General features: G+C 30.8%; 2 protein-coding genes across 4 annotated transcripts; one reads left to right on the top strand and one right to left on the bottom strand.

Annotated features, from left to right (window-relative positions):
- Positions 1-52: 52 nt before the first annotated feature.
- Positions 53-4,869, bottom strand: LOC123196867 (probable protein phosphatase 2C 52). 3 transcript variants are annotated; one of them, XM_044611012.1, is made up of 7 exons: positions 4,669-4,869; positions 3,636-3,733; positions 2,996-3,506; positions 2,550-2,897; positions 2,348-2,465; positions 2,033-2,256; positions 53-899 (listed from the first exon to the last, which is right to left on the bottom strand). In XM_044611012.1, exons 3-7 carry the CDS (start codon positions 3,254-3,256, stop codon positions 429-431), a joined length of 1,422 nt encoding a protein of 473 aa, XP_044466947.1. In that variant the 5' UTR covers positions 3,257-3,506; positions 3,636-3,733; positions 4,669-4,869; the 3' UTR covers positions 53-428. The 3 variants fall into 3 exon arrangements, with proteins under 3 accessions (XP_044466947.1, XP_044466944.1, XP_044466945.1); XM_044611009.1 differs by lacking the exon at positions 3,636-3,733; XM_044611010.1 differs by lacking the exons at positions 3,636-3,733; positions 4,669-4,869 and adding an exon at positions 3,973-4,653.
- Positions 4,870-12,367: 7,498 nt separating this feature from the next.
- Positions 12,368-13,214, top strand: LOC123195919 (photosystem II repair protein PSB27-H1, chloroplastic-like). Its single transcript, XM_044609782.1, has one exon. It carries the CDS (start codon positions 12,486-12,488, stop codon positions 13,005-13,007), a length of 522 nt encoding a protein of 173 aa, XP_044465717.1. The 5' UTR covers positions 12,368-12,485; the 3' UTR covers positions 13,008-13,214.

Below are 13,214 nucleotides of genomic sequence, written 5' to 3'. Positions count from 1 at the left end.
ATTTCAACTTCTATAATGAGGCTCATTGTGATTCTCTTAATGCAACCAGACAGGAAATCTCAATTGAGACTGGTACACTATTATCACAATTATACTGATCAGTACAATTCCTGACAAAACCTCCCACCAATTTTGTTCAGCATATCAACAACACTAAGCATGAAGGGAGGGCAACAATCAAATGCAAATATCGACATGTCATCACATGATTAGATAATTTTAGATTTAACATAAAATAACATCAAATCACATAATGACATGTCAATATTTGTACTCTAACATGAAATATTACTCAATAATAAAATGCCCACTGCACAAACCCTTTTAGGCAGAGCGCCAATTCAGAGTATTTCCAGTTCATTAAGGCTTTGAAGCAAGATATTACAAAGGAAGCAGGGTTCCATTCATTCCCACAATCTTGTCAAAATTTACGGGTTTGGTCTATCCTCTGAAAATCTTGGAAGTTGTACTAGAGAATTCACCCGGGTAACACCTTCCAAACCAGACCAATTCTGATCTTCAGCAGGTACCGTTTCTCCATTCCCTTCATCCTCCACTGACAGTTTTCCATATGTGTCACTTTCATCTGATGATCGAACGGTGAAATTTCTTTGCAAAGATGGATCAGACTTCTGGCCATCATCTGATTCAACTGCATTACCGGAGTGATTGCTTTGAAGGGTTGCAGATGAAAAACCTTGTTCATCATAATCAGATTCTGAGTCCATTTTCCCATCTAAATATAAACAAACAACCGCACAGTCATCCATCTTTGAAGTTGGATATTTGAGTTTCCATTCACGTGCGGCACCTTCCACTAGGATCTTAGCAGCAGATGCTCGAGTTGGTGCAGAGGATATAATTTCAACAACCTCCTCATTGCTCAGGACATCCCAAACCTGTAGCAAAACAATTAAATGCAAGGAAATAAAGAATAATCTTACAGAAAATCTTTGCAAGGGAAATCCCTCTTGAAGGAAATGCTTAGCTCTCAAGAAGACACAGTCATCATCAACTTTATCAAGTCTCCAAATAACATCATTAAATTTTCCGTAATTTCGAATGACTTATAACCCACTCATAAAATACCCAAACTAAAATGACTCTTTTTACCGGTAACTTGCAGTGCACTAAGGGCTCACTTCCTTTCTTCCAACCCATTTAGCTCAATACTAAGACTAATACCCACACTTAGCCAGAAAAAGGGAACATGGAGGCCTCTGCAATTTTTGTGTCTTCTACTTTTGAGCCCGACTGACCACCAGAACATCGAGGGAATCCACAAAATTGTTCGTAGAAATGTGTTTACAGAAACATACTTTAAATCTGTAAGAACTGAGATATATATCTCAACCAGAAAATTTCTTATAGGCCTACTTAGATAATCATAGGAAATGGAACTGGTCCATGGTGTTTCAATATGATTCTCCAAATAAATTTCATACATATTATGTGGAAAATTTACCACTAGCGCAGCTAAAAACCCGATAAAGGCAAATCAATATACTTCTAAAATGGACTGTCTTCAATTAGTTAAAGAGATGGCTCCAAACTTTTTCAAGACATGTGACAAAAGTTAAGAAATACAAGAACACTACAAAAATTCCAGCTTGCACTTCAGAGAACAACAGCTTAGGGACGCACAAGTAACATCAGAATTGCGATTTCATTTTAGAATTATTCAAGCACAAAGAAATTTGTAAATAAAATTTGGTTTACTGAACCATTGATGCAATTACTACCATATCTATCCCTTCTGTATTTTCATTTTCACACTAACTTAAAACCATTGTTTTTTCCCATGAGTCATAATGTTGGGTCTATAAACACAGCATAGAGGAACATCCACCAAATCATAAAGTTCGAAAAGACAGTCAAGTCCCTCATTTGATTACCTTCTAGCAACAACCAGCCTTAAAACAAGCCCACCAAAAAGTTAATATTAGCAATTATTGATTCCAGAAAGAATAGTAATATTTGCAATTAAAATTCACCAATCAAGAAGTTAATAGATTAGAGGTGAAAAACTTACCCCGTCTGAAGCAAGCACAATGAACTGATCTCTATCTGTAAGTGTCCGGTGAGAAAATTCAGGTATTGAAATCACCCCATACTCCTTCAAACAGAAATCACCAAATGCTCGAGCCATTGCTAGACCAGGAGCATCATCGAATGGCAACCAAACTCTGGATACTTCAGGCTCATCTTGCAATGCAAACACCCTACCTTTACATCGTTTAATCCTCTCAGCTTCCCCTATGACAATTTGCATTTATAATAGTAAGATACTAAGATTCAAGCTAACAAGCAGATGGACAGTGAAATTTTCTAAAGGTGCAAAACATACTCGGCAAATCAGGTTTTAGATCAACAGTTAACTGAATTGCCACCATAGAATCATTGTTGTCCTTAGATCCCATGATCGCCCGTGAATCTCCGATATATCCCATGAAAAGATTGGACCCCTTGAAATCACGAATGAACATAAACAATAAGAAGAAATCTAAACAAATTGAATACAAGGAGTAAATGGGCTCCCCATGCCATACCTGTTTCACTATTGTAATGGCGGTGCTACCACTACAAAAGCAATCCAAATTAGGAAGGGACCTTAGCTCTTTGTCCATGGACTTGTATGACTTCATAAATGCTTCTTTCCATAACAAGTTCAATTTATCCTCAGGTGAGCCATCCTTCTCAGTATCTACAGTATCTGGTTTCTTTATATTCCCTCTGAAACGTGCTTTACCTGAAGCATTCTGCCTTGACTGAGAAGATAGCAACAATGATAATAACTTCATTGGCAAAGCATCCCGCACTTTGCGAGCAACATGATGCCCATAAGGACCATGTCCATCAAATACACCACAGAAAGTCACATCTTGCGACATGAAATCCTACAGCAATTCAAAGTGTGAATAGAAATTAGTTTCCAAACACATACACACACACACACAAAAGGTGCAATCAACGGAGACAGAAGAATAGAGCTTACTTCCCACACAATCATGGCATCTTGGTTGATTCCCTTGCGACCCTGCTGTGTGAATATGCAAGAGCTTCGACTTTTTCCATTCATAACAACCCTGTTCAGTATTGAAGATAAATTATGCATTGTAACAAGATGCTCTGAGAATGTTCTCTTAGTTCTCTTTTGGCCAAAAAATCCCATCCCCAAACATGCAGGGGAAACTGTCTCTCCATTGCTTCTGCTACTACAGTTACTCTGGCTACTAGTTGAAACACAACCCCCCATTTTCTTAGCTCCAGAAAAAAGACATCAATTGCAATTAAAGGACAGGGTTCCTTTTCATGCCAGAACAGATCTCACATGAAATTCCGCAATTGCTGGAATAGTCAACCAAGCAACCGACTGTCTGCTCTAAAAAGATTCCCGGACATCAGACCACAAGGCACTGTACACCCTCAATATAGAATATGGAGATCTTTTTAAACTCGGTCAAACATAATCCATTGGAGTTTAAGTGGATCGATAACAAAACCAGCTGAACAAAACAAGAAGAAGCTAGCTGATTGAATTGTTTATCATTTAATGTCGTAAAACAAAGAATTGACTGCATATAAAGAAAATTCAACAAGTGGAATGTAATGTATTTAAAAATACTCCATGTGACCTTGGAATAGAATATGCTTAAAAGGGTGTCCTGATTGTTTGTCTTTGAACTGATTCACATTGATCCAAATCATATGGCGAGATTTCAAGTAATTTAATCTAAAAAAGTTTAATTGAATAACAGAATAATCAGGAGCATGTAAATCAAGGACAAACCCAAAAACAAGAAACCTGTCCTATTAAAATATAAATACAAGGGCAACTATGAAATTTTCCATGTCTTTAAAATTCAAACAATACCCATTTACATCTTCAACGCAGAAATAAAAAAATGATAAACACAACGCACAGAAAAACAAAATGAGAATCGAATATCAAGAGGAATATAGCATTTTTACCTTCTCGCCTTACAGTCACAAGGAAGAAAATCTCACAAGGAGATTAAACGAAAGTGTCAAAAACAACTACTTTTAAGCACAATATACCAAGCCATAGCCTCACATACCCCTAGTCTAACACCACAATTCTGTGTTCAGAGGCTCAGAAAAAGTTAAGAAATTTTCAAAGAGGGAGAAAAGTAAAAGTAAACCCGGTTATACTAAGAATGTGAACTCTAAAAGAATGATAATCAAGGGGCCGAACAAAGGGGGTAAAAAAGCCTGTTGAGAGTTTGATTTCCCACTTGAGAGAATAGGAAAAAGCAGAAAAAGACGAAAGGAAGGTATGATTTTGTCAAAGCAAAATCAAATTAAACACCGAAGAAAAGATAAAAAGAGATCAAGTAAACATAACTTAATAATTCATCAAATTTCAAATTTTCAAACTAATAATAAAAAATTTTAAACCAAAACCACAACTTTATCTCGCTGAGTTGAGTTTCAGTGAAACCTGTTGTTACAGCAGTTCCGTTAAAAATATGAACTTTAAGAGCACCCAAGAATAGAATGTAAAAACAGTGGGTATGTGTGTTTTGTTTTGTTGTTTTATGCAGTACTTTGGAAATTCAGAGGAAGCACCCATATAGAGGACAAAGCCAAGCAACTTCAAAATGAAAAAAAAAAAAAAACAGAAAAAAAGAGCAGTAATGGGAGTACCTTGGAGGTGGGTAAAGGAGCTAAAGTAGGTTAGTGATGACTGATGAGATTGAGAGGAGAAGAAGAAAATGGCAGAAGAAGGAGATGGGTTGGGTTCATAGTATTAATAGCACAAGCGAAAGCAAAATGGAGAAAACGAGAGAAAGTCAGCAAAGTGAAAAAGTTAAAATAGAGAGAGAGAGATAAATGGCCAGCGGTTACAATGAAGGCCCCGCCCATAATGATTAAACAAATCAATTCACCTCCATCAACTTTAAACCTCAACAACACTCTCCTTAGCGCGTCATCCAATTCTATTTACATTTATTTACTTGAAAAATTCAAATCTTTTTTCTGAGATGATCGATATTATCTTGTCATCTAGCCTGTGTTTTGAATATAAACAACAACAGGAAAGACGGGTCAAAGTCTTCCCCATCCTTTTCTTTTCATTATAATATAGATTATACGTTGACGGGCCCAGCTGGAAAATCACCTATGTCCCCAGCCACAGACATCCCACCACTCAGCCTGTCAAAATCTCACCTTCTTCAATATTCTTCGATCGACAACGCTGACTACTACGTACATGAAACTTTTGTACACTCTACGCAGTCAACAATTCTTATCTATTCAAGTCTTTTTTTTTTTCACTTTTATTTTGATGGGTCGTTGATTGATTTAATAGGACTGAATTGGAGTGTGATTTTGATCATTATGGCCATGCATGTGGAGTGGCCCGATAATCATGCACTGATATTATGTTTTAGTTAGTCTGAGTTAACACGACAGCAGAAAAAGTTGAGTCCATGTTGATATTCTTTCTTGTAACAGCCAGCATTAAAGAATATGGTTGAACGTTGCCATCAAGTTCAAAACTTTCATCTGAAAATCACTCTAAACCAACTTTAATAAATTCTAATCTTAATACAAATAAATTTTCATGCAAAGAAAGATCAAGAGTGCAACCACCAACCCTAACTAGCAGGGTAAGTAACACATGCAACGTACGCCAGGACTTCCAGATTGAGAAAGAGGTAGCCAAAATAATTATTTTCATGGCTACCACCTATCTTTTCTTTCATGCCAGTGTTGATTTTGGTGGACTGAATTTTATGCTATCACAAGCCATCCGTTTTTCTCAAACTAATTGTACAACAGTAGTTGATAGTTTAATTTGAAAGCCAAAACTTTTGTGTCAACTTGCGTCTCTTCTCTTCTTCACCACAGACTTTTTCCACCATTTACTTCTTTCTATACATCTGACCAGCTATTCTTGTGATACTTAAGATGGCTGGACCAGCAGTACATTTTTTTCCTTTTTCTCTTTTCTGGGAAATTTCATATCAAAATGGAGATTTTAAACTTGAAATCACACCTCAAAAGTCACCACAAGTTTAAACTTGAAGATTCTCTTTTACATATGATATGTTTAAATTATAAATATTTATAACCCAGATTACAAACTGACTGAGAATCTAACTCATATCTTTGATCAAGGCGAAAAAGGTTTTGATTATCTAAATCAAATTTTGAAAGATTTGGCATCTCATTCTTTCCGAATGAGTAAAGTGGACAAAATTAATCAGTCCACAATGAAGAAATCCATTAACTTTCTGTAGCTTTTGAAAATTATCAGACAACGAAAATTAGTGATTTCTCTTTTTCTTTTTTTATCTCCCTTCTTCAGTGGTGATTGCTACAATTAATATAACTTTTCTTCTACCTTTTTCCGCGGCTTTTACTGTAATGTAACAAATTGTCTAAAATGTAGGCCCTTCTAATGCTGCTTTTTATATCAATGGAGCTCCAGCTAATATCACATCCTTCCTTCTTCGACTCTTTTTTTTTTTTTTTTTTACTATTATGAGAATGATTACGGAGGTGTACAATATTAAAAAGGCCAAAGGACTGGTTCCACGTGTATTGAAAACTCAAACACCAACTTTTTTATTTTTTAAAATTTAAATATTTATTTATAAATAAATTTATATTAAAAATTACAGTTAAAAGTATGAGTAAAATTGTTATTTATTTAAAATTTTAAAAAAAGTTTTATCACATTTTTTTTCTATGTTTAAAAATCTCATAATTTTTTTATCAACCTAAAGTTTGAAAAATGGCAAATACCCCTAGGATTTGTTTCTCTTTTCTCTTATTACAATTTGTCAACTCTGACCGTCGGTTGTCCTCCCTCCCGTCTATCTCGCCTTTCTGATCTCTCTTTTTAATAAAATGTGTTAACAGAAATTACCCCTAACACTTAATAGAAAATGTATTAAAATTTTAATTTTTTTTAATAAATGACAATTTTACCTCTAACTCTTATTGAGGTTTTTAGTAGAAATTTGTTTATAGGTATGCATTTAGATTTTTGAAAATTAGAGAGTAAAATTTGAGATTTTATTAAAGAAAATTAAAACTTGACTCTTTTTTACGTTTAACTCGTATAAATTCTTTTACTGTCTATAAAATTAAGTGTGTATATAATTCAGTTTAAAATATAAAATTGAATTGTATCGTTCAAAAATTACGGTTAGCTTTGCTTTAGTTTATAAAATAATTTGGTTTGGTTTGAGTTAGTTAATTTTTTAAAAACAGTTTACACATGATTCAGATTGTAATTTAGACAATTTTTAAATTAAATTAAACCGTAAACCGTATTTTTTTTTAATTTTATATATATATGTGTTTCTTATATTTACTTTGTTATTATAATTCAATTATTATAATATGATACATTTAGGAGTAAATAATTTTTAATAAATTTAAAACTTTTTTTTCTTCGTTGCAGTCAAATTTTGGCTGTTGGAACCTTGTAGATTGAGATGATTTTGAAATAATATTTAGCTTAGAGGAAACATAGTCTATAGTTTTACTGATATTTTATTTACGACATAAGGAATAAAATTGAGTGGGGGTCAAAAATAGAATAAATAGATTTTACATTTTTTATAATTAAAATAAATAGTACAAAGTAGCAAGCATGATTAGAAACACCATCAACTTTAAACTTATCTTCTTTATGAAGAAAAGTATTAATTTGTCATCCATTTTTTTCAGGATTTGATGGCATATGGTAGGGCCCTCTGGTGGGTCTCAGTGGGCCGATGGGCCCAATTTCGATACCTTGTCAAACTACTTTTTAAAGTAGGGCAATTCTAAATGCGGTTCCAAATAAGCATTTAGGGGCGTTTGGTTAAAAATTTATAAAGTTGATTTGGGTAATTTATTTTTTATTATTTTATTATTTTATTTAATTTTTAAGTAATAAAATATTTTAATAATTTATTATTATTAATAATAATATGATAAATAATATAAAAAATAATCTGATTATGATTTCCATTTTAGGTATTAAAAGATTATCAAGGTAGTATTGATTTTATTATAACTATATCTTTATTTATTATTTTTTTATGATGAAAATAATCTCATTTTCAATTAATATACCATATAATATAAAAAAATATTTTAAGATAATTAAACTTAAAAGCATTTAAGTAAAACAATATATTAGAAATTTTTTATTATCTCTAATCAAATACAATAATTATTTATATCAATTCATTTTAACCAAATTTTATCAAATATAGTAATAATTTATACATATTAATCCTTAGAGGCATTCAGTTTGAGTAATATTTTATTATCAAAATAGGAAAATTACCTTGAAGATAAATTACTTAAAAGATTACTGAGTATAAATAGTTACTATATTTGATAAATTTTGGTATGTATAAATAATTATTGTGTTTAGTTAAAAGTAATAAAAGAATACTAATAAATTATTTTACTTGAATGCCCTTGAATATAATTATTTTTAAATATTTTTTATATTATTTGTTATATTAATTAAAAATAAATTTATTTTTGTCTCAAAAAATTGATAAATAATAATAAAATTAATACTACCTTAGTAATATTTTAATACCTAAGGAGACTGTGGTAATCAGATTATCATATATATTATCTACTACGTTAGTATTGATAATAAAATATTATCATAATTTTTTATTATTAACAAATCAAACAAGATAATATAATTAATAAAAGATATGTTACCAAAGTAATCTTTAAATCCCTAGAACCAAACAACCCCTTAAAGTATTCTATTTTCAAAGTGATCTTTCATTTTGGTAATAAAATATTTTCCAAACCAAACGCCCTTTTATAGTTTGAATAATATCTAATGAACAATGTTACGTACACTTAATTTTGAATATTCAATTGAATATTTAAATATTATATTATTTTATTATTTAATATTATTTTATTTTTAATTTAAAATCACACAATCATAAGATGATATATTGTTTAAGTACATTATTGAATATTCAGAACTTTGTGCATATGATTTTATTAATATTCAATATCATACTTAGTATACAAATTGACTCGACATAATGCAAATGGTATGTATTTGCCTAAATTGACTTAAAATCACCCACTGTATTTACTCTTAAGTGTTTCTAGCGTTTCAATTTCTTTCTAAATTATTTCAGTCTAGTATTAATAAAACATATACTATAAAACTTTGTTTTTTTTTACAAATGGCCCAAAAAATTACATACTTAGACCCTCAAAAACATGTTAATAATTTTAGTAACCGAATCTTATTCTCACGATCCAAAAATGAAATAAAATTTTTAAATTTAAAACAAAAATAATTGAAGTAAGTAGAACTACATTGAGAAACGACTAAATACAATAAGTAAGAATTTCAACTACTATTAATATTGTACTTTAACATTGCTTCAATGTGTTTCTAAGAAATTATACTACAGTAACATTTCTTTAAACATTTTAGTTAGTTCACTTAATTTGAGTTAATTTCGTATCAACGCAAATACAATTTGATTTAGTTTCGAGTCATATCAAGTTGATCCAAACTAAATTTTGTATATAAAAAAACTAAATCCTAACCCAAATTTTATTGTATCATGTCATGTTGGGTTAAAGAGTCATATTGAAAATTATCAGTTTTATAATATGTATCATTCATGTTTTTTGAAGAGAGAACGACTACTTTATATCCAAATTTTATGTTAATAACATTTTAATCTTTAATTTAAAAAAAATTTCATCTAATATTAAAATTCAAACTTAGTCTAAACAATTAAAAAGTATTTTCGATAGTTTGTTGAAAATTTATTATAGAATTAAACACCCTCAAAACAAAATCAAAATGCATTATCTTTAATTGAAAAATCAAAACTCTAACAAGCACTATTAAAGATAGCAAAAACAGTGTTGTCATGTTTGATCTTGGCCAAATTGTACTTTGAATAGTATAATTTGGCCTGAATCACACTTAGGATGGTGCAGTTAGCCAAATTTGTCTTGAATCCTATTTTTGTAATAAAATTCAGGCCAAATAGATCCACCTTAGTGAGATTCCAATCAGAGTCACACTAGAAACGATGCAATTAGGCCAAATTGCATAATGAGAGACTAAAGCCTTCAAAATATGGAGAGAAGCCAAGGCAAGAGCATGAAAAGGAGCCAAAACAAGAAGAATTTGATGTAATGGAGATAGATGCATAGACCTTTTTTTTTTTTTTAATTTATATAGAAACCCTATTTAAAGTCATAAGTTTGTTAGTTGGACAACCATTCTTGTTGAAGTTCTAAAACCACTTTATTTGTAAAGATAATTTCATCTTTCTTATTTTAGTCCTAAAATATCATAAAAATATCCAACAAAACTATTGTAAGGTGGGAATTTATTGTCTTTTTTTCTTTAGGGGTGACGATCGTCTTTTAACAAAGTTTGGACGGAAAATAATATTTCTTCCCTGTATGTTAACAAATTTTACTAAAAAAAACTTGATTGGACGGAAAATAATCCATCTTTTTCTTTAGGGGTGACGATCCATCTATGCTTTGAAACAAAGATAAAAAGGAAGTTTTGTCATCTACGTAGTGTTGATTTGAATAGTATGGTTAGGTTAGGGAAGCGACGCAAAAATTTAGCGGAAAAGAAGCTCGATTTATCCTTCGTGAATATTCCAGCCTTGTCCTTATACCTTTCAAGCCCATCTTTAATCTTTGGGCCTAGTAGGGTGGTTCATTAATTTTGCAGACAAAGATGCAGTAGAACATGTCCAAATCCAAAAATTTTTATTTTCAACACTCCTAAGGCTGCAAATGAGACAAGCCAGACTAGACTTAATTATTATTAAGTCAAATTCGAGCATGAGTTCAAGTAGGGTCCCGTTTAAATTTCTAGTTGAATTCATACTCATTATTTATACCATTTGTTGGGTTTATGAGCTTTTGGTTTGACTCGCGTATAATATTAATAAACTTTTAAAATTTTAAAATTTATAATTATACTCCTACAATCATACTCATTGGTTTTAAATATTAAGATAATAAATAGATATATAAGTTATAAGATTTAATTGTAATATTTTAAATCAAGTTTAAGTTATTCATTCTTATTTCAATCTTGAGCTTAGACTTTGGATACACTTAATCGAGTTAAGTTTACCTTGACTCAATTGCACCCTACTCGTAACTATAGGTGAGCGGGTTTAGTTATTTTATTTAAAAAACATGCAATTGAATCAAAACTAGAATTGAAACCAACTAATTCCTAAAATTTAGGAATCAAAACGAAAACCGGTATAGACAAGTTTCTATCTAAAATCAATCTGATCGGATTTGGTTTGATTGTGGGTATTTGATCGAAACTTGTACTTAATTTGAATAAACCATAACTTTTCTTTCCTCCAAAAGTGAAAAAGGCTTTTCTAAACGGAAATCATTAAGAGATTATTTGGTTGATGGTAATGTTAAAACACCTTAGTAATTTTATTACTAATGCTATTTTGTTTATTTTGTAGTTTATAAAATATTACAGTAATTTTATATTATAAAAAGTAATATTATTACAAACTTATTAGGTATCAAAAAATTATCAAAAGAATATTAATTTTATTATAATTCTATGGCTATTAATTTTTTAGATAAAAATACTTACATTTTTAATTAATAAAACAAATAGTATAAAGAATATTATAGAATAATTATATCTAAAGATATTTAAATAAAATAATATTTTAATATATTTTTATTATATTTAATAAAACACAATAATATTTATAAATTTTTATTAAATATAATAATAATTTATACTCAATAATCCTCTAAATAATTTATTTTTATTGTAATCTTTTATTTTTTAATAAAATATTATTCATATCAAATGCACCGTAAATGTTTTTTTTCTCTTACTTGAAACACATAAAATTGTTGCTATTCCACTCCTAGATCTAATTCAACTACTTTTGCTATTGTAATTAGACAATAGTTAGTTCTAAACACAAAGGTCATAAATAAAAAACAATAATAAAACTATATATATCAAATTTTTAATACTTAATCGGTTATTTAGATAATATATGATCACGTAATTTAATGATTTTGAATTAAAGATAAATTAACACTCAATTATATTATAATATATTATTTAAATACTCAAAAAATTAGGCACCCAACGGTTTTAATTCTTTTAGGTATTTTGCTCACTATTACTCCTAACAGATAAAATTAACGTTATTTTATTTAATAATTGATATGGGTTTGTAAATTTTACTAAACCCATGGGAGCAAAGTCTTTTGGCCTTTTCCATTGTTCCTAACTTAAGTCGAGGAAGGGAGACGTGATATTATTGGATCTTCTCTCATCTATAAAACTTATAATAAGATAAGGTGATAAGCCAACGTCCACGTGTCACAAAACCCAGTCTTCTTCTTCTTCTTTCTCTCTTCTAAAAACAGACACTTTCCATCCTCAAACTCTCTCGGTTTCCAACATAACCAAATCAATCATGGCTTCAACAACTGTCCTAACACCGACCTCCAAACCCCAAACTCTTCCCTCAATCAAGTCCAGACCCACCACCGCCAACGCCACTCCACAACCACTGCCATTAAAACAGCCACCACCACTAAGACGCCACTTCTTGACCCTATCTGCCGGCTGCATACTCTCTCCCTTGTTTCTATCTCCTCTAACCCCAGCATTTGCTTCTTCTGATGAAGAGTATGTGAAGGATGCTGAATATGTTATCACCAAAGTTAGAACTACAATCAACATGGATAAGAACGACCCAAATATAGCCACTGCGGTTGCCGACTTAAGAGATGCTTCAAATAATTGGGTCGCTAAGTATAGAAGAGAGAAAGCTTTGATTGGAAAAGCTTCGTTTCGTGATATTTATTCTGCATTGAACGCTGTTTCGGGGCATTACATTAGTTTTGGACCCACTGCTCCAATTCCTGCGAAGAGAAAGGCCAGGATTCTTGAAGAGATGGACACTGCAGAGAAGGCCTTATCGAGAGGTAGATAAAGAAACACAGATACAGTGAGCTTCTTATCAAGGCAATTTTTCTTTTGAATTTTATTCTTTTGCCTTTAGATTTTAACTATTTTGACAGTGTTATGTCGAATTGAGGTTCAGTTTGTAAATGATGAGAAATCTGCAAATTGAATGGTGGATTTCTTATATTAATCTTCATGATTTTATATATATATATATATAACCTATTCCCATTTA

This window comes from Mangifera indica, chromosome 14 (assembly GCF_011075055.1).
Source record: "Mangifera indica cultivar Alphonso chromosome 14, CATAS_Mindica_2.1, whole genome shotgun sequence".
In the NCBI taxonomy this organism is placed as follows: domain Eukaryota; kingdom Viridiplantae; phylum Streptophyta; class Magnoliopsida; order Sapindales; family Anacardiaceae; genus Mangifera; species Mangifera indica.
This window is presented reverse-complemented; position numbering and strand designations above follow the sequence as displayed.